The sequence below is a fragment of the Pleurodeles waltl genome, chromosome 8, assembly GCF_031143425.1.
Source record: "Pleurodeles waltl isolate 20211129_DDA chromosome 8, aPleWal1.hap1.20221129, whole genome shotgun sequence".
Classification (NCBI taxonomy): domain Eukaryota; kingdom Metazoa; phylum Chordata; class Amphibia; order Caudata; family Salamandridae; genus Pleurodeles; species Pleurodeles waltl.
In genome coordinates this window covers 418,288,395-418,315,892 of record NC_090447.1, presented here as the reverse complement: position 1 = coordinate 418,315,892, position 27,498 = coordinate 418,288,395, and the positions used below count along the sequence as shown (strand labels likewise).

General features: G+C 46.5%; 1 protein-coding gene across 4 annotated transcripts in view; it reads left to right on the top strand.

Annotated features, from left to right (window-relative positions):
- Positions 1-27,498, top strand: part of HERC2 (HECT and RLD domain containing E3 ubiquitin protein ligase 2) — a 1,448,528-nt gene that overhangs the window by 1,404,753 nt on the left and 16,277 nt on the right. For all 4 annotated transcript variants that reach the window (XM_069204283.1, XM_069204284.1, XM_069204285.1 and 1 more), the window contains one exon: positions 2,762-2,952. In XM_069204283.1, coding sequence (XP_069060384.1) covers positions 2,762-2,952 — 191 coding nt within the window. The remainder of the gene's footprint in view (positions 1-2,761; positions 2,953-27,498) is intronic.

Sequence of the window (27,498 nt, the reverse complement as noted above, 5' to 3'; positions counted from 1 at the left end):
CTTTAAATTTGGAAATTGCAGAATGATTAGATAGCAATAACTTCAAGAGGCCCCAGGGTATAGGTCATAAATTCAAGATCAGAGGTCTCAAAGTCAGTCCCACTCAATACATTTCCACAAAACTCAGCAACATTCCCACTCCCATCCTGGACCCCTCTCAGTCAGGATTCAAACGCAACCATAGCACCAAGACCTCACTCCTCGCCGCCACAGACGACATCCACACCCTCCTCGACTGAGGCGAGACCATCGCCCTCATCCTCCTGGACCTTTCTGCCACCTTCGACACAGTCTCGCACAACACACTATGCACCCACCTCCACAACTCCAGCGTCCAAGTCTCAGCACTGCAATGGCTCTCCTCGTTCCTCACCGGGAGAACACAGAGAGCCCTCAGAAACTCCCCCACCCCTACTGACCCACCCGCAGTCTCAGTGTCATCTTAGACTCATCGCTGTCAATGGACCACCAGGTGAGCGCAGTCTCATCAGGTTGCTTCCACACCCTGCGTATGCGTCAAAAAATCTACAAGTGGATCCCCACTGAAGCCAGAAGGACAGTCACCCAGGCCCTTTTCAGCAACCGCCTCGACTACGGCAATACTCTTTACGCCGGAACCACCGCCAAGGCCCGTAAAAGACCACAACGCATCCAGAACGCCTTCACCTGTCTCATCTAGAATGCCCACAACACAGCCACACCTCTGCCCTCCTAAGAGACATACACTGGCTGCCTATCGACAAGATAATCACCTTCAAGCTCCTGACCAACGCCTACAAGGCCCTACACGACGCCGGACCAGCCTACCTCAACCACAGACTCTCCTTCTACACTCCCGCCAGACAACTCTGCTCCGCCGACTAGGCCCTCCTCAAGGTCTCCCACATCAAGCAAACCACAGCCGGAGGAAGATCCTTCTCCCACATCGCCATCAAGACCTGGAACACCCTCCCCATCCACCTCAGGCAATGTTCCACCCTGTCTCAGTTCAGGAAGGACCTCAAGACCTGGGTCTTCGACTGAGCCTCACCCATCCCCCTCCCCTTCCTCCCCCAGTGCCTTGAGACCCTCACAGGTGAATAGCCGAGCTCTACAAATCACTGATTGATTGATCAATTACATTCCCACTACCAGTTGTTGAGTCTCAATTATTACTAGTTGTTTTATTCAAGTATATTTCTAGTACATAAAGGAGCATAGCTCATCCTGTAGAGGGTGCCCATGTTCACTTGCTGGCTACATCTCATATATTTTTCCAGTGCGTGCTCTTGTGCTGATTGTTATGTCACCAACTTTTCCTATCATTCCACAGCTAATTATGGATAGTAGCTTAAGGCGTGTCTTGTTCAGAACTGGTCTTCTACCTGCTCTTCCTTTACTGAGGTCATCATTAGGAAGACCTCAGAGGACCCATCTTTGGCTGACTCCCAGAGATAGAGATGCAGACTCTAAAGATTGGGTGAGATGGAATCAACTCTTTTGCCATTGGATTTTCATCACCTCATGTTGCTGGTATTGTTCAATAGGGTAAAAAATGTAAGATGGCTTACCTGAGAGTTTTACACATACCCGTTGTCAACATTTGCCTAAGCATCTCTAAATCTATCAACCATGTTTAGGGTGAGCGTTAGGTCTCATTCGTTGTGGCCCCTCATCTATGAACTATGTCTGGCCCACTGGTTTTTCACAAACTATAAAGGAAATCCCTCTATCATTTATGTCACTCATACAAATATGGCATTGTTTTGCTGTCTCTCTAACGGTGAAGTTCTTTAACTATCATAGGCTTGAGATTTGTGTGGATGACCTGTAATTAGTTACCCACTACACTTACATTCCTTCGTGTCACATGTCCACCTCTAAATTGATTCCCTTGCTACTGCTCTGACTGTTTCTTTTCCTTTTCCATATCTGGGTGTCTTTCGCATTCATCAACTGCTTTACCTATTGGTGCCCTTGTAGGCTTAGTCTCTGGATCAAATCTCACCTACCTCTATGCTATTGTTCCATGGTACGTCATATTCTCATTTATCTTCCCCTATTCATCTTTAGACTGGTGACACATTTTTTTCTATTTTTCACCTTTCCACTCTCAACCCTCCCAACTACTGACCTGCAGCAATGTAATTCCTAACAAAAAGGTATGTAGGCCAGTTAACAGGGTTCTCTCAGTTCAGCACTGGCAGACACTACTGTCTAGCCTCTGATGTTCAGTCTAAAGTTTTGCTTCCCTGTTGGGTCATGTAAAACTTTACTAGTTTGGTGTGTATTTTCAAAATGTATTTTCTCAAAATGTAATAACTTGAACTTCTAGGGTTGTGTCTGGGGAATCTGTTTGAGTCGAGAATTTGTAAGATATCACAGGTCGGACAATTTGTATGTTTTTTGTGGATACCCTTTGCAGATTGTTATCATGTATATACCTTATTGTTTAGGCATCTTCCTTACAACATTTGTTGTCACTCTAGTAGTGAATAATTGTGAGTGAATCAAGTGAAAAAGCATAGCCAGAGCCTGAATAAAGCTTTAGTGTGACACTGATCACCAATGTATTTCTGTGTCTCCATTTCCTTCTTACATGCATGCTTTATTCAAGGTACTTGCCAACTTACTCTGGAACCTATGAATATTTAATGCTATTTACAACTCTCCAGGGTGAATAGTATCCATGAGAATTATCATTACATGAATGTTAGATACCTAATCGTGGATCACATGCTTATACTGACTTTGTTTATCCTAATGTATTTTCTTACTAAAGGTCGATAAAGATTTTATTCCTGGGCTTATGTACATCCGCGACAATGAAGCTACCTCTGAAGAGTTTGAAGCCATGAGTCTTCCGTTTACAGTGCCAAGTGCTAGTGGTCAAGACATTCAGCTAAGCTCCAAACATGCTCATATTACTCTTGAGAACAGAACTGTTTATGTGAGGCTGGCAATAAACTACAGGTTTGTTTTGATAAATTTGTCTGCTGCTTCAAGTTGTGAATATTTATATTGTGCATAACTTATTAATCTTTTGGTAACAGAATGTTCCCAAGAACCGTTCACATAAATTTAATTACTTTGTGTTCTGATTGATACAATCGCAGATTCCTTGCCTTTTTAATTTCCCTAGGCACCAGACTAGATCCAGAAACTTAATTCAACAATTGCTCCTACGTGCTGACAGGTGGTGCCATCGGACTCTACTATAGTCTTGTCCCGCCTCTGGAATGATGACCTAGAGCCATATAAAGATGCCACCGAAGCAGTTTGATGTTCTTTTCTTTCCATGCCCATTGATATGGATCCAGAGCTCCACTCCCAAACATTTTTTGGTGCTTTACCGACCTCCAATATGTTTTTCTGTATAGTGTGCTAGTAAATCTCTATTACGAAGACCACAGGCTTCACTCCACGCTGCACCTCCATGAAGCAGATGTTGGTTAGAGACCAGTGTGACGTCTGTCTTTGGAGTCTCTGATTGTAGGAAAGTAGCCTCTTTCTAGCTTGGTTACCCCCCCCCCCACCCCCACCCCCCCCTTTTGGCCTGTTTGTCAGTGTGTTTGATTGTTTTCACTGGGTTCCTGCTAACCAGGACCCCAGTGATTATGCTATGTCTTCTAAATTTGGTTGCTAGTAACTTTATGTTCCCACCAGTGGCATACTGGTTCCCCCATGTAAGTGTTCCATGGTATATGGTACCTAGGTACCCAGAGAATTGGGATTCCAGGGGATCCCTATGGGCTGTAGCAGTTATTCTGCCACCGATAGGGAGCCCATGCAAAGGGTTCTGCATGCCTGCCATTGCAGTCTGCGTGAACTGGGTACACACACACCTGTTTTTACTACAGGTCACTGCACCAGGTCACTGTAAGTCACCACTGTAGTAGGCCTTCTCAGCCCAGAGGGCAGGGTGCAGGTACCTGTGTGTGAGGACACCCCTGCACTATCAGAGGTGCCCCCACAAACTCCAGATCAATTTTTCGGGACTTTGTAAGTGCGGGGACGCCATTTTATGTGTGTACTGGACATAGGTCACTACCCATGTCCAGCTACATGGTGGTAACTCCGAACCTGGGCATGTTTGGTATCAAATATGTCGAAATCATACCCCAATACTGTTGCAAGTATTGGTTGTATGTTTCCATGCATTCTAGGGATCCTTAGAGGACCCCAAGCATTGTTGCCACCAGTCCTACAGGGTTTTCCGGGGCAGCCCAGCTGTTGCCACCCCTCAGACAGGTTTCTGCCCTCCAGCTGCTAGATCTGATCAAGTTCAGGAAGGCAGAACAAAGGATTTCCTTTAACCTGTTAGGTGCGGGCGTCGGCCACTGGCCGACGCCCACACACCCTCCCTGGTGCGGGTCACGACCAGTGGCCGACACCAGGAAGGGTATCAATAAATCCTCGGGTGCAATTATTTTTTTTTTTAAACCCCCCCCGGGAGAAACTCCCCTTTCTTACGAGGCCTTCCTGAAAGTGTTTCCTGGCCCCCCGGTCGCAGCTGTGCTGCGATCGGGGGCCAGGAAACACTTTCAGGTTTCCTGGCCCCCCGATCGCAGCACAGCTGCGATCGGGGGGCCAGGAAACACTTTGAAAAGGCCTCGTAAGAAAGGGGAGACTCTCCCCTTTCTTACGAGGCCTTCTCAAACTGTTTCTGGCCCCCGATCGCAGCTGTGCTGCGATCGGGGGCCAGAAACAGTTTGAGAAGGCCTCGTAAGAAAGGGGGAGAGTCTCCCCTTTCTTACGAGGCCTTCTCAAAGTGTTTCCTGGCCCCCGATCGCAGCACAGCTGCGATCGGGGGCCAGGAAACACCACTAGACGCCAGGGATTTCACTTTGGGGGGGCGGCCCCCTCGGAAAACGGGCCCCCCCCCCCCCCCCGGGGGCATAATTAATAAAAAAAAAAAAAAGGTAGGTGCCCCCTGGGGGGGGGGGGGGCGCGATCGCGCCCCCCCCCCCCCCCCCCAGGGGATTGTTTTTAAAAAAAAAAAAAAATAATAATTAAAAAAAAAAAATGACAGGGGGTCGCCCGTGGGCAGGGTGACCCCCTGTGGGGGCAATTTTTTTTTTAGATGTTGTAGGGTTTCCCTGGGGGCCATTTTGGCCCCCAAGGAAACCATACAACAACTAAAAAAAATAGATCTATATATAGATCTATATTTATATATCTATGTAGATAGATATATCTATGTACATGGATATATCTATAGATATATCTATGTACATAGATATATATATATATAGAGGTAGATCTATATATACCAAAGAGATTTATAAAGTGTGCTACTCACCTGTGAGGGTCTCAAGGCGCTTGGGGGGGGGCGGGGGGAGGGAAAGGGGCTGGGAGGTTCACTGTTCGAAAAGCCAGGTTTTGAGGGCCTTCCTGAAAAGAAGTAGGTTTTGGGTCTTGTGAAGGTGGGTTGTGAGGGCGTTCCAGGTTTTGGGTGCAAGGTAAGAGAAGGATCTGCCCCCGGTGGTGGTGTGTTTGATGCGGGGGACAGAGGCGAGAGAGAGGTCAGCTGAGCGGACGTTTCGTGTGGGGGTGTGGAAGGTGACTCTCGTTGAGGTAGGCAGGGCCTGTGTTGTGGAGTGATTTGTGTGCGAGGATGAGGATCTTGAAGGTGATCCTTTTGTCAATGGGGAGCCAGTGGAGGGATTTGAGGTGTGGAGAGATGTGTTCGTGTTGGCGGAGGTCGAGGATGAGTCGTGCTGCTGAGTTCTAGATGCGTGTAGTTTGCGCTTGAGTTTTAGAGTGGTGCCGGCGTAGAGGGCGTTTCCGTAATCAAGCCTGCTGCTGATTTGTGCGTGAGTGACAGTTTTTCTGGTCTCTGTGGGGATCCATTTGAATGTTTTTCAGTATACGGAGTGTGTTGAAGCATGAGGAGGTGAGAGCGTTGATTTGTTGGGTCATCGAGAGGGAGGAGTCTAGGATGATGCTGAGGTTGCGTGCGTGGTTGGCGGGGGTGGGTGCAGGGCCTAGCGTGGTGGGCCACCATGAGGGGTCCCAGGTGTTTTTGTGTGGGCCAAAGAGGATTATTTCGGTTTTGCTTGAGTTGAGTTTCAGGTGATTGGCTGTCATATATATATCACTTTTGTCAATATGTATGTGGTTTCCCTGGGGGGAAAAGGGTCCGACTTGTCTAGTGGCAGTTTTAGTGCCATAAAGAAGCGCAGAAGGTTTATATGCCTACTGCAAAGAGCAAATCTGTATTTTATGTAAATAGCTGAGTACATTAGCAAAGTCTATGGAGAGATGAAGGGCACTTTTGCTGGGTGGTAATGAGGGAATCCGAGGAGGAGGGAGTGGGAGCACCAATAATGATTGTTGGACTGGGCGCAGGAGGTGCTAAAGACTGTGACGAATGGTATGTGACAAGGTGTTTTTTGAGTGTCTTGAAAGTACGTGCTGATTGAGGGAAGAAGCGCAGGTAAGGTGGCCTCTACTGTTGCACGTATCTCACACACCATCGATTTTGTGACTGTCTACGTAGGCTAGTCTTTTAGAGCAACAGTTTAGCCAATAGCAGAGATGGCATCTTGATGGATGACTGCTGCCTACACTCGGGTTATAGAGGACCGCTCTGACATAGGATCAGAGACTGAGACATCAGATACTGAGACAGCATCTGAGGGATAGGACATTGGCGCAGACTCTGGGAGTGATTTTTCAGTCAGAGGAGTCCCATTCGATAACTCCTCTTCCAGTACATTATGAGGGAGGTGATGAGGACAGTCCTGCTGTCCCTTCGCAAGCTGTTTGTGCAACTGGGTAATAGTGGGTTAGGTCAACCCAGAGAGCAGGTGAATGCGGCGGCAAGCAGAGAGAGAGTGCTCTCTTGGGAGCTCCCCAATTTAGTTCAGCCCCAAATTCCACCACCCAAATCATATTGTGGAGACATCAAAATTATCCATGGCAAAACAAACTGGTTTTGTAAGGCAGGCACCTGTGTTTTTGGTCCTGGATTCGGCGGCCATATAGAGAAACACACTAAACCCAAACATTTCTGGAAACTAGACATTCGGGGGAGTCCACAGAGGTGTGACTTGTGTGGCTTCCCCAAAGTTTTCTTACCCAGAATACCCTGCAAAGCTGAAATGTTGAAAAAAAACTAAATTTTTCTCGCATTTCTGTCACACAAACTACAGGAATATGCTGGGATCCACAATATTCCTACTACCCAGTGACTCCTCACCTGTCCTGATAAAAACACTACCCCACTTGAGTGCCTACACCTAGTGTCTGTGTCAGGAATGGATCACCCCAGGGTCAACAGCTGCCTCACGTAAGGACCAACATTGACCGTTGTGTGATCTATTCCTGTCGCAGGCACCAGGCCTAACCACACAAGTGAGGTATCATTTTTATCGGGAGGCTTGGGGGAACGCTGGGTGGAAGGAAATTTGTGGCTCCTCTCAGATTCCAGAACTTTCTGTCACCGAAATGTGAGGAAAACTTGTTTTTTTAGCCACTTTTTGAGGTTTGCAAAGGATTCTGGGTAACAGAACCTGGTCCGAGCCCCGCAAGTCACCCCTCCTTGGATTCCCCTAGGTCTCTAGTTTTCAGAAATGCACAGGTTTGGTAGGTTTCCCTAGGTGCCGGCTGAGCTAGAGGCCAAAATCTACAGGTAGGCACTTTGCAAAAAACAGCTCTGTTTTCTGTGATGTGTCCACGTTGTGTTTTGGGGCATTTCCTGTCGCGGGCGCTAGGCCTACCCACACAAGTGAGGTATCATTTTTATCGGGAGACTTGGGGGGACGCTGGGTGGAAGGAAATTTGAGGCTCCTCTCCGATTCCAGAACTTTCTGTCACCGAAATGTGAGGAAAACTTGTTTTTTTAGCCACTTTTTGAGGTTTGCAAAGGATTCTGGGTAACAGAACCTGGTCCGAGCCCCGCGAGTCACCCCATCTTGGATTCCCCTAGGTCTCTAGTTTTCAAAAATGTACAGGTTTGGTAGGTTTCCCTAGGTGCCGGCTGAGCTAGAGGCCAAAATCTACAGGTAGGCACTTTGCAAAAAACAGCTCTGTTTTCTGTGATGTGTCCACGTTGTGTTTTGGGGCATTTCCTGTCGCGTGCGCTAGGCCTACCCACACAAGTGAGGTATCATTTTTATCGGGAGACTTGGGGGGACGCTGGGTGGAAGGAAATTTGAGGCTCCTCTCCGATTCCAGAACTTTCTGTCACCGAAATGTGAGGAAAACTTGTTTTTTTAGCCACTTTTTGAGGTTTGCAAAGGATTCTGGGTAACAGAACCTGGTCAGAGCCCCGCGAGTCACCCCATCTTGGATTCCCCTAGGTCTCTAGTTTTCAAAAATGTACAGGTTTGGTAGGTTTCCCTAGGTGCCGGCTGAGCTAGAGGCCAAAATCTACAGGTAGGCACTTTGCAAAAAACAGCTCTGTTTTCTGTGATGTGTCCACGTTGTGTTTTGGGGCATTTCCTGTCGCGGTCGCTAGGCCTACCCACACAAGTGAGGTATCATTTTTATCGGGAGACTTGGGGGGACGCTGGGTGGAAGGAAATTTGAGGCTCCTCTCCGATTCCAGAACTTTCTGTCTCCGAAATGTGAGGAAAACTTGTTTTTTTAGCCACTTTTTGAGGTTTGCAAAGGATTCTGGGTAACAGAACCTGGTCAGAGCCCCGCGAGTCACCCCATCTTGGATTCCCCTAGGTCTCTAGTTTTCAAAAATGTACAGGTTTGGTAGGTTTCCCTAGGTGCCGGCTGAGCTAGAGGCCAAAATCTACAGGTAGGCACTTTGCAAAAAACAGCTCTGTTTTCTGTGATGTGTCCACGTTGTGTTTTGGGGCATTTCCTGTCGCGGGCGCTAGGCCTACCCACACAAGTGAGGTATCATTTTTATCGGGAGACTTGGGGGGACGCTGGGTGGAAGGAAATTTGAGGCTCCTCTCCGATTCCAGAACTTTCTGTCACCGAAATGTGAGGAAAACTTGTTTTTTTAGCCACTTTTTGAGGTTTGCAAAGGATTCTGGGTAACAGAACCTGGTCAGAGCCCCGCGAGTCACCCCATCTTGGATTCCCCTAGGTCTCTAGTTTTCAAAAATGTACAGGTTTGGTAGGTTTCCCTAGGTGCCGGCTGAGCTAGAGGCCAAAATCTACAGGTAGGCACTTTGCAAAAAACAGCTCTGTTTTCTGTGATGTGTCCACGTTGTGTTTTGGGGCATTTCCTGTCGCGGGCGCTAGGCCTACCCACACAAGTGAGGTATCATTTTTATCGGGAGACTTGGGGGGACGCTGGGTGGAAGGAAATTTGAGGCTCCTCTCAGATTCCAGAACTTTCTGTCACCGAAATGTGAGGAAAACTTGTTTTTTTAGCCACTTTTTGAGGTTTGCAAAGGATTCTGGGTAACAGAACCTGGTCAGAGCCCCGCGAGTCACCCCATCTTGGATTCCCCTAGGTCTCTAGTTTTCAAAAATGTACAGGTTTGGTAGGTTTCCCTATGTGCCGGCTGAGCTAGAGGCCATAATCCACAGGTAGGCACTTTGCAAAAAAACAGCTCTGTATTTTGTGAAAAAATGGGATGTGTCTACGTTGTGTTTTGGGGCATTTCCTGTCGCGGGCGCTAGGCCTACCCACACAAGTGAGGTATCATTTTTTTCGGGAGACTTGGGGGAACATAGAATAGCAAAACAAGTGTTATTGCCCCTTATCTTTCTCTACATTTTTTCCTTCCAAATATAAGAGAGTGTGTAAAAAAGACGTCTATTTGAGAAATGCCCTGCAATTCACATGCTAGTATGGGCACCTCGGAATTCAAAGATGTGCAAATAACCACTGCTCCTCAAAACCTTATCTTGATCCTATTTTGGAAATGCAAAGGTTTTCTTGATACCTCTTTTTCACTCCTCATATTTCAGCAAATGAATTGCTGTATACCCAGTATAGAATGAAAACCAACTGCAGGGTGCACCTCATTTATTGGCTCTGGGTACCTAGGGTTCTTGATGAACCTATAAGCCCTTTATATCCCCGCAACCAGAAGAGTCCAGCAGACAAAACGGTATATTGCTTTCAGAAATCTGACATCGCAGGAAAAAGTTACAGAGTAAAACATAAAGAAAAATGGCTGTTGTTTTCAGCTCAATTTCAATATTTTTTTATTTCAGCTGTTATTTTCTGTAGGAAAACCTTGTAGGATCTACACAAATGACCCCTTGCTGAATTCAGAATTTTGTCTAGTTTTCAGAAATGTTTAGCTTTCCGGGATCCAGCATTGGTTTCACACCCATTCCTGTCACTAACTGGAAGGAGGTTGAAAGCACCAAAAATAGTAAAAATGGGGTATGTCCCAGTAAAATGCCAAATTTGTGTTGGAAAATGTGGTTTTCTGATTCAAGTCTGCCCGTTCCTGAAAGGTGGGGAGATAGTGATTTCAGCACCAGAAACCCTTTGTTGATGGCATTTTCAGGGAAAAAACCACAAGCCTTCTTCGGCGGGCCTTTTTTCCCATTTTTTTTGGAAAAAACTAAATTTTCACTGTATTTTGGCTATTTTCTTGGTCTCCTCCAAGGTAAACCACAAACTCTGGGTACCATTAGAATCCCTAGGATGTTGGAAAAAAAGGACGCAAATTTGGCGTGGTTAGCTTATGTGGACAAAAAGTTATGAAGCCCTAAGCGCGAACTACCCCAAATAGCCAAAAAAGGGCTCAGCACTGGGGGGGAAAAGGCCCAGCAGCTAAGGGGTTAAGAGGGGGAGGTAACACCCCTCTCCTTTTGGAAATAGGTGTGACTGGCTTGGGAGCCTCTCCAGCCACTGGTTTTGCTTTGAAGGGCACATTTGGTGCTCTCCGTGCATAAATCAGTCCACACTGGTTCAGGGACCCCCAGTCCCTGCTCTGGCGTGAACTGGCCAATGGAAAGCGGAGTGACCACTCTCCTGTCCATCACCACCCCAGGGGTGGTACCCAGAGCTCCTCCAGAGAGTCCTTGGGTTCTGCCATCTTGATTATAAGGTTGACATGGAACTCTGGGAGCATCTGAGTGGCCAGGCTGGTGACTTAAGAGGTACCCTCTGATAGGTAGTTACCAGGTTAGGTGACCAAGCCCCCTCTTTGGGAAATCTAGGGTCTTCCTCTGGGGTGGGTCCTCAGATTTGGCTTGCAAGATCCCAGCAGGACTCCTCTGCAACCTCTACTTCGATTTCTGGCCTCTGGAACTGCGACTGGACCGTCCAGGATCCGTCAAGTTGCTTCAAAGAAGAAAGGACTCGTCTGCAACTTTTTTCTCCGGCTCCTGCCAGCTATGCAACATTTTCCCAGCCGTGCATCCTCAGAAGACTGCAACTCTTCAGCCTGCACAAGAAGAAAAAGGAATCTCCCTTGAGGAGGGGGAAGGTATCACTCCCCTGCATCCGCAGGTACCTGGTTGCAACTACGACTGGCTGCGTGGGTCTCCCCTCATCCTGAGTGGCATGGATCCTGCATCATGGGTGGTGGTCCGGAGTGGTCCCCTTGGTCCTCTGTACCAGCTGTCGCACTGTGGTGGTGGGGAAGTCCTTTCCACTCCAGGCAAGACAGTACCCACGTGCACCGCGTCCTTTGTAGCTTCCAAGACTTGTTTGCTTCACCTCCAAGGGGAACTTCAGGCAAAGTGTAGCTCCAGCTCCCAGCACTCCCTCCTGCAACTCCTGGGCCTTTGCGTGGTTCTCCGGTGACGTGGGAGCAACTTCTGTGGTGCTGCGTGGGCTGCTTCAGTGACTTCTGTGTCCTTGTCCTGTGGGACACCTGTGGGTGCTGCCTCTGCTCCTGTGGGCCTTCTGCAACACAGAGGGTCCCCTGTGACTCCCCCTCTTGGGTAGAGTCCTCCTGGACCTTGCTGGTCCCCTGCAGCAGCTCTTTTCCTCCACCTGCGAGTTAGCCCTTGCCAAAGCTTGTTGGTGGAAATCCTTCACTGACACCCGTCTGAAATCCAGCTTCCAGCCTGGGACACCTGTTGCACTCATCAGGAATTCTTCACCAGCTTCTGGGCTTTAGTGCTGACCTGTCTTCCTTCTTCATCGACTGACTCCAATAAGTACCTTTGGGTGGGAAGTATCTCCTACTCCTCCTGGACTCCACAGACACTTCTGGACTGAGTCCCCTCTCTCCACAGGTCTCCCTCTTTGGTAATCCATTGCTGGTTTCCTGCAGTCTGTTCTGGGTGTCTTCTTTTTCTTTTTTGATCCTTTGAGGTGGTTTGGGGGGAAATCCTGCATTCCTGGTCGCTGGGGGACTCTGAATTACTTACCTGTGTGGTTTCCTAGTACTCCCAGCTCCCCTCTACACGATTTACTTACCTAGGTGGGGGCCCTGTGTTCACATTCCACTTTCTTAGTATATGGTTTGGGTTCCCCCTAATGCCACTATTGCTTATTGCTATTTTACACTGTTTTCTAACCTTTTTATGCCCCTTACTGTTTATTAGAGTATATATATTTACATGTTTATTAGAGTATAAATATATATATATTGTTTGCCGTGATTTCACTATTGGAATAAAGAAAACAAATAAGGCACAATAACGGAGTGCGGTTCTCTCTTTTTAAACATAAAGAGATTAAATTTAACAAGATACGGTCGTCCTACCGGAAAACCGGCACCACCGAAGAATAAAAGCGTGCCGCAGCATGCCACTCAGGACAACTTCTTTCATATATATATATATATGTTCGATGGCATGTGTAGGTGCAGATACACATGCTGTGCATATCCCACCATCTAGTGTTGGGCTCGGAGTGTTACAAGTTTTTTTTTTCCGAAGAAGTCTTTTCGAGTCACGAGATCGAGGGACTCCTCCCCTTTCGGCTCCATTGCGCATGGGCGTCAACTCCATCTTAGATTGTTTTCTTTCCGCCATTGGGTTCGGACGTGTTCCTCTTCGCTCCGTGTTTCGGTTCGGAAACTTAGTTAGATATCGGAAAATTTGACAGTATTGTTTGCGTTCGGTATCGGGTTAGTTAACGCAGATCGACACCACATCAAGAAAAAGCTCCGGTGGCCCTTCGGGGCTTCGATTCCCCGGCGGGGCCTGGTCGGCCCGACCACGTAAGTCTTCAAGGCTAATGGAACGGACCCCATTCCGCTTCTGCCCTGAATGCCACAACAAGTATCCTTACACATATCAACATCTGGTCTGTAATTTGTGTTTGTCTCCCAAACACAAAAAAGATACCTGCGAGGCCTGTCGGGCATTTCGGTTGAAGAAAACGCTACAGGACCGGAGAGCATGAAGGCTTCAAATGGCGTCGGCGCCGTCAGGACACCACAACATCGAGGAAGAAGAGACTTTCTCCATTGCTGACTCGGACGAGGCCGAAACAGAGCAGACAACAAAAACCGTGAGTAAAACAGCCCCGGCCAAAACTCACGTAAAAATCATGAAGGCCCAGGGGACGCCACCGCCGGCAGGCCATGGCTTAACCCGTAAAGTCGGTGACCGTCCATCGGCACCGAAAAAGGGCACACGTGTCGAAGTCATCCGACTCCGGTCGAGATACCGGCACAGAACATACTCGACACCGTGACCCTGGCACCGAGATGAGTCGGCACCGAGAGATCGGAACACCGAAACCCAAAAAAGTGGCTTCGGAGCCGAAAAAGACTGTTGAAAAGGTTTTGGTACCGAAACATCCGGCTTCGGAGCCGAAAACAAGCTCCTACACCGAGGAACAAGGCCTTTCAGCACAACTGCAAGGCCATAAATTCGGACAAGAGCTAGAAGCAGTGGAGCCAGATTATACACAGAGAAGGCTCCATATTCAAAAGGATACAGGGAAAATAAGAACTCTCCCTCCTATAAGGATGAAAAGGAAACTTGCTTTCCAAGACAAAGACAAACAACCACAGGCAAAGGTGGCAAAACAAGTAACTCCACCACCATCACCACAACACTCACCGCAACCATCACCAATTGTTACACCACCTCTGATGCAATCTCCAACGCACAGAGGATGAGCCAAGATGACCCAGATGCATGGGATCTTTATGATGCGCCTGTATCAGACAATAGTCCAGACTGTTACCCAGCAAGACCATCACCACCTGAAGACAGTACTGCTTACACACAGGTGGTGTCCAGAGCAACTGCTTTTCACAATGTGACACTGCACGCTGAACCGATTGAAGATTACTTTTTATTTAATACTTTGTCGTTAACACATAGTCAGTACCAGAGTCTTCCAATGTTACCAGGAATGTTGAAACACGCAAAGCAAGTATTTCAAGAGCCCGTGAAAGGCAGGGCCATCACACCTAAGGTGGAGAAAAAGTACAAGCCTCCCCCTACAGACCCTGTGTACATCACGCAGCAGCTGACACCTGACTCAGTAGTAGTAGGCACAGCACGTAAAAGGGCGAATTCACACACCTCTGGAGATGCACCACCACCCGACAAGGAAAGTCGAAAGTTTGACGCAGCGGAGAAAAGTTGCAGCACAAGCAGCCAATCAATGGCACATTGCCAATTCACAGGCTTTGCTGTCAAGATATGACAGAGCTGAGCTCATTGGGATGAAATGCAGCACTTTATAGAACATCTGCCAAAAGAGTTACAAAAGCGTGCACAGCACGTGGTGGAATAGGGCCAAAGTATCTCGAACAACCTGATACGATCGGCAATGGATGCAGCACACACAGCTGCAAGAACTGTAAATACAGCGGTCACTATTCGAAGACACGCATGGCTACGCACCTCAGGATTCAAGCCCGAATTCCAACAGGCTGTGCTTAATATGCCTTTTAATGGACAGCAGTTGTTTGGGCCGGAAGTGGACACAGCTATCGAGAAGCTGAAAAAGGACACAGATACGGCCAAGGCCATGGGCGTGCTCTACTCCCCACAGAGCAGAGGCACATTTAGGAAGACACAATTTAGAGGGGGGTTTCGGGGCCAAACCACAGAACCCTCAACCTCACAAACCAGACCCACATACCAGAGCCAGTATCAGAGAGGAGGCTTTCGGTGACAATACAGAGGTGGACAGTTCCCTAAAACTAAAGGAAAGTTCCAAAGTCCAAAGACCCCTCAAAATAAAGTGACTTCAGTGTCACTAATCCCCAACACATAACACCAGTGGGGGGGAGACTAACAGATTTTTACCAAAACTGGGAGGAAATAACAACAGACTTGTGGGTCCTAGCCATTATCCAACATGGTTATTGCTTAGAATTCCTACAATTACCACCAAATGTACCTCCAAGAACACACAACATGTCCAAACAACACATGGATCTATTACAGCTAGAGGTCCAAGCGTTGTTGCAAAAAGATGCAATAGAACTAGTACCCAATCATCAGAAAGGAACAGGTGTTTACTCCCTGTACTTTCTCATACCCAAAAAGGACAAAACTCTAAGACCCATCTTAGATCTCAGAACACTAAATCTTTACATCAAATCAGATCACTTTCACATGGTGACACTTCAAGACGTAATCCCCTTGCTCAAACAACCAAACTACATGACGACATTAGATCTCAAGGATGCGTATTTCCATATACCCATACATTCTTCGCACAGAAAATACTTAAAGGTTTGTAATCCAAGGAGTACATTACCAATTCAAAGTGTTGCCATTCGGGATAAAAACAGCCCCAAGAGTCTTTACAAAATGCCTTGCTGTAGTGGCAGCCCATATCAGAAGACAGCACATACATGTATTCCCTTATCTGGATGATTGGTTAATCAAAACCAATACGCAAGAACGGTGTTCTCAACACACAAAATATGTCATAGAAACCCTTCACAAACTAGGGTTCTCACTGAACTACCAAAAATCACACTTACAGCCGTGTCAAATACAACAATACTTGGGAGCAACAATCAACACAAAAAAAGGGATTACCACTTTAAGTCCACAAAGGATACAAGCATTCCAAAACGTAATACAAAGCATGCACCCAAACCAAAGGTTCCAGGTCAAATTAGTGATGAAACTACTAGGAATGATGTCCTCATGCATAGCCATTGTCCCAAACGCAAGATTACACATGCGGCCCTTCCAACAGTGCCTAGCAACACAATGGTCACAAGCACAGGGTCAACTTCTGGATCTAGTGTTGATAGACTGCCAAACATACACCTAGCTTCAATGGTGGAATCCTATAAATTTAAACCAAGGGCGGCCTTTCCAAGACCCAGTGCCTCAATACGTGATCACAACAGATGATTCCATGGTAGGGTGGGGAGCACACCTCAACCAACACAGCATCCAGGGACAATGGGACACTCAACAGAATCAACTTCATATAAACCAGTTAGAACTACTAGCAGTGTTTCTAGCGTTGAAAGCATTTCAACCACTAATAGCCCACAAACACATTCTTGTCAAAACAGACAACATGACAACAATGTATTACCTAAACAAACAGGGAGGATCACACTCAACACAGTTGTGTCTCTTAGCACAAAGGATTTGGCATTGGGCGATTCACAATCACGTTCGCCTAATAGCGCAATACATACCAGGAATTCAAAACCAGTTAGCCGACAATCTCAGTCGGGATCACTAACAGATCCACGAATGGGAAATTCATCCCCAGATTCTACAAACTTACTTCCAAAGCTGGGGAACACCGCAAATAGAATTATTCGCAACAAAAGAAAACGCAAAATGCCAAAACTTCGCATCCAGGTACCCACAGCCTCACTCCAAGGGCAATGCGTTATGGATGAGTTGGTCAGGGATATTTGCTTACGCTTTTCCCCCTCTCCCACTCCTTCCGTATCTGGTAAACAAATTGAGTCAAAACAAACTCAAACTAATACTAATAGCACCAACTTGGGCACGACCACCTTGGTACACAACACTACTAGACCTGTCAGTAGTGCCCCATATCAAACTGCCAAACAGACCAGATCTGTTAACTCAACACAAACAACAGATCAGACACCCGAATCCAGCATCCCTCAATCTAGCTATCTGGCTCCTGAAGTCTTAGAATTCGGACATCTAGACCTTACACAAGAATGCATGGGGGTCATCAAACAGGCTAGAAAACCTACTACAAGACATTGCTACGCAAATAAGTGGAAAAGATTTGTTTATTACTGTCATAATAATCAAATCCAACCATTACACGCATCTTCAAAAAACATTGTAAGCTACCTACTACACTTACAAAAGTCTAAGTTAGCTTTTTCATCCATTAAAATACATCTCACAGCAATTTCGGCCTATCTGCAAATTACACATTCAACTTCACTATTCAGAATCCCAGTCATAAAAGCATTTATAATGGGTCTAAAAAGGATTATTCCACCAAGAACACCACCAGTTCCTTCGTGGAACCTCAATATTGTATTAACACGAGTCATGGGTCCACCATTTGAACCCATGCACTCTTGTGAGATACAATATTTAACCTGGAAAGTAGCCTTCCTAATAGCTATCACATCTCTCAGAAGAGTAAGTGAAATACAAGCATTTACCATACAAGAACCCTTTATACAAATACACAAACATAAAGTAGTTCTACGCACAAATCCCAAATTTTTGCCAAAAGTCATATCACCGTTCCACTTAAATCAAACAGTGGAACTCCCAGGGTTCTTTCCAGAACCAGGTTCTGTAGCTGAAAGAGCATTACATACATTAGACATAAAAAGAGCACTAATGTATTACATTGATAGAACCAAACAAATTCGGAAAACAAAACAATTGTTTGTAGCTTTCCAAAAACCTCATGCAGGGAATCCAATATCCTAACAAGGCATTGCCAGATGGATAGTTAAATGTATTCCAACCTGTTATATGAAAGCAAATAGAGAACTGCCTAATACACCAAAGGCACACTCCACTAGAAAGAAAGGTGCCACCATGGCCTTTCTAGGAAATATACCAATGACAGAAATCTGTAAGGCAGCCACATGGTCTACGCCTCATACATTTACTAAACATTACTGCGTGGATGTGTTAACAACACAACAAGCCACAGTAGGTCAAGCTGTATTAAGAACATTATTTCAAACAACTTCAACTCCTACAGGCTAAACCACCGCTTTTGGGGAGATAACTGCTTACTAGTCTATGCACAGCATGTGTATCCGCAGCTACACATGCCATCGAACGGAAAATGTCACTTACCCAGTGTACATCTGTTCGTGGCATGAGACGCTGCAGATTCACAGGCACCCTCCCACCTCCCCGGAAGCCTTTAGCCGTTATAAGTTGATAAAAAATTGAACTTGTACATTTGTAAATTTGTAAATATATCACTTTTAGTCACATTATGTACATACATACTTACTCCATTGCTTGGGCACTATTTCTATATACACAACTCCTACCTCACCCTCTGTGGGGAAAACAATCTAAGATGGAGTTGACGCCCATGCGCAATGGAGCCGAAAGGGGAGGAGTCCCTCGATCTCGTGACTCCAAAAGACTTCATCGAAGAAAAACAACTTGTAACACTCCGAGCCCAACACTAGATGGCGGGATATGCACAGCATGTGAATCTTCAGCGTCTCATGCCACGAACAGATGTACACTGGGTAAGTGACATTTTCCATATATATATATAGTATTTACTTACCTCCTATTGGAGGGTTGCCTCTCTAGTTTTTTCTGATACTGTGTGCCAAACAAAAGTACCTTTATTTTTGTACAACCAAGTATTTTCTTTCTTGTGTGTAAGTACTGTGTGACTGTAGTGGTATTGCATGAGCTTTGCTTGTCTTCTAGAGAAGCCTTATCTGCTCATCCACAGCTACATCTAGAGAGCCTGGCTTCTAGACACTGCCTACACTTCACTAAGAAGGGATACGTGGACCTGGTATAAGGTGTAAGTACCACAGGTACCCATCACACGCCAGGTCAGCTTCTTACACCTATCCTAGAAGATTCTAGGACATGCAATAAATGTTCCCTAATGCATACAAAAGCCATCAGGAATTGGAAGGTGATTACAAGAAAAAAAGACCAGTTGTGCTAAAAATTTTGGCCTTAAGTTCTGATTGTGGGCCATATCGTCCTTATCTGGTTCATACAAGACAAAGTTCAAAGACGAGCCGTAAGCACTCTCCCTGTCTCTACCATACCAGGTAGAGATCATGCAGAATTCAGTCAAAGGGTCTGTCTTTTCACCTGTTGTCGACCCTGACCTTATCCCCCGATGGGGCCGAAATGCCCAATTTCCCCAGGCCATCATCAGCTCTGCAGCAGGTAGAGGCCTTCAATTAGGCAATGCTGCAGCTAGGTTTGATGAGCCTGGGTCCCCTGGTGCTCCTTCAGGCCTCTCTGATCCACTGGTTCCCCTAGTCAGACTTCTGCCATCCATTCACACATCTAGTCCTTTACCGAAAGCCATGGGTTCATGTCAGTTTGTCACTAGTTAGAGACCAGACACTGTGATAGGTTTGGCACACTACCATGTTTGCAGTCTGTTGATCCACGTTTGAGTCCAGTTTTCGCTTTCTACTCTTCCATGCTATTCAGCATGCATGGCAGCATATATAAATTGCTCAGTGCCTGCACTTATGGAAGTGTTACAGTGCCACAACAGAGTTTGATGCCAACATCTATCAATGTCCGGGAGCAGTTTCTAAAAAGTTCTCGATCAGTGTACCACCTCAAGGATTTTCAGACAGTGGCTAATCTGCGGGTAGATAGGTGTCCACCAAAAAGAGCATTACCAACGGTAAGTAACTTATTAATCTTTTTTTTACATGTTGGGTGACACCTGACATTAGCCTTTTTCCTTTGTTTGTCAAGGGGCATCTGTGTTTATATTTCCTGATGATGAATTCCAGTTGAACTAGTGCTTCTGTCCATTAAAACATGTCATGTAGTTCCCTGTCTTCATCCATTTCTGATTGAGACAAGATTGCCCCCTAGCAAGCATCTTGAGTCCATATTTGATGGATCAAATCATTTTGTTTTCCATTGTATTGATTTACATATACACCTGCGCACATTCTGGAGCCAGTGGGGAAAAAAGAACATCAACCGTGCCTTACTGTGCAAACTTCCTCAACATTCCCCAGTTCGAAGAGACATTGTCTCCAGGAAAGTAGAAAGGTTCAGTACTATCGGTCGACGGTTATTGTTGAGGCGGCCCATGTGGGCAGAGTGTGGAAAGGATTGTGATTTACATCAGGGTGGGTTGTGGTTTGTGAGCGGCAAAACTCGCAAATAAACTTGGGCAGTAGAGTTCTGTGAACTCCATGGACTGATATCTTATTAGCTGAACCCACATGTTTCTGAAGTGTTCCTCTCTTGGCTCCAACACCTATGTGATTTTCTCCATTCTTATCAGTTCTCAAAGTTTCTGTAGTCTCTCATGTATGGAGGATGTCTTTTCCCCAAAGAATTTTGATTGTTTGGTTACGCAAAGGCTACGGTCCTCTGTTTTCCCTTATGCAAATAGAGGTGGATGTCTGCGCAATGGGAGAGCAGCTTGTATTTGTCCCTCCCCTGGAGTATAGCCTATCTAACCAGAAGCTGAGCCGCTGAACCGGAAGCACAGCGCGAGGAGGAAGAGGATCGGGCTGCAGCAGGATGCCGTGGACAATCGGTCTTCCGAGAAGCCAGACAGCCACGGTCTGACCAGGAAAGACTTGAAAGGGCCAGCGGAAGGCTCCCACTGCTCCTCAGCCTCCTCCAGCCTCCCTTCCTTCCTCTTCTTCGGAGCAATGCACCAGGATGCAGGAGGAGGAGAAATGGAAGGCAGGTGTAGGCGGCTGTTGCCAAGGGAGAGCCCCGGTCCTCCACAGGAGCGGCCCAGCTAGGTCTGGGTGTGGCTTGTGGAGGGGGGGGACAGTGAGACCTGCTCGCCAGCCACACTCTTGGGGGCACCACGCAATGCACCCCTGCCTCAGGCCATACAGTACGGCCAAGACCCAGCAGGAGCCAACCGGCCCTACCAGGCCCCCAACAGGATCCACCAGGACCAACCAGGACCACATCAGGGCAACCAGCAGGGCTCAGCAGGATTCGGAAGGGCCCAGACAGCCCCAGCAGCATCCCAGCAGGCCTACAGTAAGACCAGAGGGGGGTGCGCCCCAGGAATCGAGCTACGTGCGCCACCATACCACCAACTTCCAGTTCCCCAATCAGCAGCGACCTTATCAGCCACAGCCAACAGACACCAAGATTGGGTGGGAATAGCAAGTGATTATGAGAACCCGCAGCTCCCTTCTCCTGAGTGCCCACGACAGGATCCAAAACCTAATGAAAAAAGAGAAAGCATTGCCCAACAAGCACAGTGGGGGAAGATGAAATATGCCAGGAGACATCAAAACACAATAGAGGCAGACCCCCAGAAAGCAAACGAGTTCATGGAGCCAAAGGTGTGCACCCCCAGAGAACACAAGCAGGCAGAAGGGGTAGGTCGAAGCACAGGCATTGGGGGCCAAGGAATTGACCAGTACTTCACACCACTGGGGAAAAACGACTGCTGCAAAAACCCCCTAGGAGGAACATTTTCAAGACCACAGCCAAACAGGAGATCCTTCAGGGAAGCCGCTCCCCCAAGTAAAACGGCACAAGAATTCCTGCCAGATTTATCCATCCCAAGGGCATCAAGCGCACAACCCCTCCATATAACTCATGACAATTCACTCGAGCACACCGTCCAGCCTCAGAAGTGGAAACCCCCTGTATCTCCAATTATAGTGTTAAAAGGCAGGGGTGTGACACCCAGAAACCACGCCCCCAAAGAAAATAGCACAGAAGGAAACCAGGAAAAGCTGGGTCCAGTATCACCAGCACCAGCCTTAGCAAAACAATCAACCTCCCCCCGCTGGGTGGCTCACTTACACAAAAAGAAATAGAGGAGGTCTTCAACAAAGAAGAGGAACAGTGTGTAGAGGGAGAGGATGCTCTCCTTACACCCACAGAAAAGCGTCAATCATCCTAGTACTATAGGGGCACAGGCACTTGAAACAGCACAAAACCATAGCCCCACTGACACGAAGGTCGCCCTGCTGACTGGATGGGATGCCTTAAACAACACACTAATGGCCATAACCAATGCAACAATCTTTAACACAGACAAATTAGACATCCAAATCGAAATTCTGCAAAATTAGGCAACCACTACAATGGCAATAGACAATAAGCTGTACAAGTTAAACGCGCTCATTCGAAGAGCACAGTCCCACATGGAGGCCGACAAGGGCATGGTTAATCAGACATAACAGTGTCACTGTGGCCCAATCTTTGATAAACTCCAAGAACTGCCATCAGTCATGTCCATATTAGTGACAGACCTAAAAAAGGAATTGCTCTAGCGGGAAACGTCAAGCAGCTCCCACAGTGCCCACAAGGCGCAAACAACCCACAAAAAAGAACATCTATCCATACCGCCCAGGACACAGCAAGTCCGGTACAGGCTTTAGGATCTTCAGTTGAAGGCTTAAACCAGGAACACACAACTACGAAAGGCCCCTTCATTCCTGTTCTTTCCAGGAAAAACAAAAAAACGCCTCAGGAAAATGCACAATAAAACAGTGATGGACCTGGAAAGTAAATACTCACACCCTTCCAGCCATGGCAATCACAGCTCACCAAGAGGAAACCCTAGGGCAAAACAAAAGCTTCCACGGCTGCCCAACTGGGAGATTCAAAGTCACCGACAACAACAGACCAGCAGCTGTCCCTACTGCACATGAACAATCCTACAAGGCAGCAAGAAGAAGGAAGAACATGACAAACCGGACATAAGATCATGGGGGCACTCGGCTGAAAAATCACAATAGGAGACTCAAATGGATTACAATCAAATCACTCAGGACCCAAAACCCAGACACAATCCGCAACCACTCAGCTTCCATTTATGGAGAAGTCAGACGGTTCAGTATTAAATCATAGATCCATCCCCAGCTCAAAGACACACCTGAAAAGAACAAGTGAACAAGAGCACAGTAAGAACCAGCTCCACTCAGATCAACTCGAGGCTCTTGCACAAGTATCCTTCCTCGGAAGGGACTCTGAGGGCACTAGCAAGCGGACCGGTGATCCCACCTACGAGGGGTCTACACTCTGGACTCCAAAACCAATGATGCCCTAACCAAACCCTCCAAATTACCAGCATCGTACAAATACCACAAATCAAGTGATCACCGCATCAGAAGAAAAGGCAACCATAGACGCTGCAGTTACATCAGCCCTGCACACTACAGACAGCAAGAAATCAACAATTAAGCTCACACCCCCAAAAGTTGGGGGCGCTAACATCCTTATTTTTTGCCCATCTTACAAATCTCAGGGCCCTTGGGACATTCTTAATCGAGGCAACCTTCTGAGAATCTGCAGCTCAATCCAAGGATTAGAAACAATAAGTAGTAAAGATCTGCAATATGTGGCCTTCTTAACACCAAAAAAGGGCGACATAAGTGAAAGTAACGAAGTCTGCTTCAACAGCACAGAGATAGCACAGTTAGTAAGGTCCAAATCGGAGATATTGAAAGACTGGGGCATAGAGCTAAAGGAAGTATGTAAAGCAAAATACCCCTCCTTTCTAATCCCACAAGAAGAGACCAATAAAAGGGACAAATTCTGGACAACTATCTCCCGAGCAGCTAACCAGCAATCTTTTTTGCAACACGCTAAAGGGACATCCCCTACCTTCACTATGAGCCCAAGAGAGATCACTATATCCATCACCCAGGGCATCTCAGAGATAAGGCATTGTCCGGAAGGTGGACTGCAGGACGAGGGAGTCAGCTGGTACAGATCCACTTCTTGATTCTGACAGAACCCTGCAGCATTATGTCAGATCTGGAAGCCTCTCTGCCAAAGCAATCCCAACTGGACTAATGCTGTCCAAAAGCCGGGTGTGGGTCACAAACATAATATCTTAGAACATTGCAGGGGCCAACAAAATCGTACAAGACCCAAATTTGGAAGTCCACTTGAACGACTTCAACATCATCTGCCTACAGGAATCCTGGAAAGCAGCAGAAAATCCGTTAGCTGGAATTGAAGAATTCCTAAGCCCTGCAGCTAGACCTAAACCCAAAGGGCACCCAAAAGGCAGCCTCTCAATCTACATAACCACACGCAAATCTTTCAATGCCAAGATCATAGACCTGAAGTCAGCTAACATGTTAGCTATCATTATTGAAAACTGGATGCTGGAACAAATGCCCATGTCCATCATAATAATACATATTTACATCAACCCTAAGATGACGTGTAATCAGCACCTGCTAGACACAACTGAAAAAGAGTTGCTGTCTCTAAAAACGGCATTCGGGAAACCCCCCTGGATCATCAAAGGTGATTTTAACCTTAACATGGCCAACCATGGCAAAAGAAGCTCCAGAGAAGGCGCCCTGGACCAGCATCCGGGCATTTCACCACAAGAATCGTCTTTTAAGGACAAGCACAAATGTGATCACTCCCTGGTCAGACTCCTAGAGGCACCAGGGCTAAGGGCCCTAAAAGGCAGATTCCCTAAAGACATCCCGATGAACTCGAGCCACACCACCAAGAACTCCGCTTCTACCCTAGACTACACTTTTTTTTCAGCGGACATCTTCAAGTACTTCCAAGATTTCAGCATAGAGGTGAGATGCGAAACTGACCACCACCCACAAACAATGAAAAAAGCGAACAATAGCGTTCTTGCTGCTCCACTACAGAGGATAGGCGGAAAAAAACCGGAAGCCACCTTCATCGCATAAGATGGTCCAACAAGTGCATGGAGAAATACAAAGTATGGAATGCCAACTTAAGGTCGGATCAAATGGAACAGGTGGACATAATTTCAAAATGGGAGGCCACATTAACATCATTAAGGAACCAGCTAGAGCTTAATCAACCATCCAAGGTCGGGCCATTGCTGAACATAAACGGTTGGTTCACGCAGACATTAAGGCAACAAAGACAACAGCTTAACAAAACTGGCAGACTCCTAAAGAATCAACCACCAGGTAACAGCCACCAGTGCACCTTTCATGAACTAAGAAAGGAATACAAGACGGCACTATAGGAAGCAAAGCAGGCTCACATAGATCAGGAATGGATCAGAATTGTGGAAGCCACTAAAGAAAAGAACAGCCGGTCGCTGTGGTCTATTGTCAGTCAGCTGGAGCGCAGGACAACCAGGATCCAAAGTAACACGGTTCTGGAGAGAAAGTGGATTTAACACATCTCCAACCTCTACGTCAGCCCTAACACAGAGAAACCATCTCCCACTGCAAGCAGCGAGGCAAAGCCATTATCCTTCAAAGTACAAAATGTTGAGGAACAACCACGACGCTGCAGACAGAGTGGGGCTCTTGGGCCAAATGGTTTCCTGGCATGAATACTAAAACAGGACCCGCCCTTTGGACTGGCCTGCTCTGCAACGTTTTCAATGTCAGCAGCAAAGAAAACAAAATCCCGGATTCCATAATGGGGCAATTTTCCACCCAATCTACAAGAAGGGTCCCTACAGGAACCCAGACAGCTATCAACTATTATTACTGCTTGACATCAATGCAAAAATATTTGCACGTCTCCTGCTTGAGAATGGGCTAGCAAATGCAATCAAATACCTCTGAATCAAACTGGCTTCCGGCCCTCGGTGAGCACTTCTGACAACCTGATAACGCTAGCCATGCTCGCCGGAAAATATACAAACAAAAAAATGGCCCTATAAACCTGCTTCGTGGACTTGTCCAAAGCCTTTGATTCAGTGGACCGGAACAAGTTGTTGGGGAAACTAGCAAACCTCAAAATCCCATCAGAGCTGCTAAAAGGAATACACCTTCTGCACTCAGAAAATTGGGCAAGGGTGAAAGTAGGAAATAATGGAAGAGTGTCTCCCAGAATTCAGAGGTGTAAAGTAGGGCTGTGTTCTGGCTCAAATGTTCTTCAACCTTTACTTGGCAGATCTGTGCACACAACTAAACACCATTAGCTCCCATCTCCCCCAAACTGAGCAACCACCCCCTAACAGTATTACTATATGCAGATGACATTGTTTTACTGAATCTCTCAGGTACAGGACTCCAAAAAGTTCTAAACACCTTCAATCAATATTGCATGACTAATGAGCTGGTGGTAAACAGGGAGAAAATCAAGGTAATCATCTTTGGCGAACTGACAATTAAGAAAAATAAATGGTTCTGTGAGAATCAATCTGTGGAAATAGGCAGAAGCTATAAATACCTTGGCATCTGGCTACAGGAGCCCTGGTCGCATCACCTGCACTTAAACACCCCGAAGGCGAGGTTGGCGTCTCTACTTGCATCAGTCCTATCCCTGGCCTCAAAACTTCAAAGCCCAATCTGGTGCCCATTCCTTACAGTGATCAAAGCAAAATTCCTGCCACCCCGGACATACGGTTCGGAAATATTTCCAGGCAAACTGAATGACTTCATGAACATTGCACAAAGCAAGGTCTTTCGCCTTCTCTTCCGCCTTCACACAGCTCCTTGCCAGCGCAGATTAGGTTGGAATTCAGATAGCAGGACCAAACATTAGTACAAGACGCGACATTGCTCAAATACACCTCCATGTTAAGACAGGCCCAACCAAACACTGATTTGGGAGGAAATCAACACAAACCACGTGGAAGTCCCGAATCCATGGCTACAGAGAATCGCTTTAGCCATAAAGCATCTGCTGGCAGAGGATCTATGGCAAATGTCTTTACCCCATAAAAATTTCAAGCAATTTCTAAACAAACAAATCAAGATGCTGTCCTGGAGCAAGGACAAAGATAAGTTCAAAAATCGATCACACTCTTCGATAACAGTTAACACTTATAAGGCTCCAACAGCACAGCCTTACATAGCAGAAATATTAAAAATGGCACTAAAAATAAAGGTGCTACATGCCAGACTCGGACTACTACCTGCATTGGAGGCCGAACCAAAATGTCTTAGTCCCACAAACAATAGACAATGCAGACTTTGCGCACATCACTGGGAAGACTTCATACACATCCTTTGTATTTGCCCCGCTCTACTACCCTGGAGAAAGCTGTATCTGAAAAACATTTTCAACGCCAGTGGTATTAAAACATGCCAGCAAGCTATCCTGTTTAGTCTAAAAGGATTGACTCCGCAGCACATGGCCTGTTTTGCAAAATGTATTTTAAAAACAGAACACTCCTTAAAACATGCCACAAAAAAACAAGATGAGAAAACAAGCCCTTAGCTGGCATAGGAAATTAACACTGTCTGCTCCGGGGTTACGAGTAACGGCCGCAGCATTCCCACCAATGGCACTCCGCATACTCCACCTGGGGACTGGACTACATATATTTTATTAGTAAAAAAAAAAAAAAACGCTTTCTGATGTTTTTCACCCAGATCCCCTTGGAGAAAGGTCTAATTTACCAGTCAGTAACTCAGTGTTGTTCCAGTAAGTATGACTATACATCTCAAGACGATCAACACATGAATAGGGCTTATCTGGCCTAAAAACCACAAAGAAAGCAAGAATGTATTAATTGTTTTATGGTGTTTTTAACGTTTCCTTTTGTACGGTTCCAATGATTTTAAGTAATTAGGCAGTAAAGCATAAACTTCAAGCCTATGCGTTTGGTAGACCATGAAGGGCATAAGCGGAGAATTT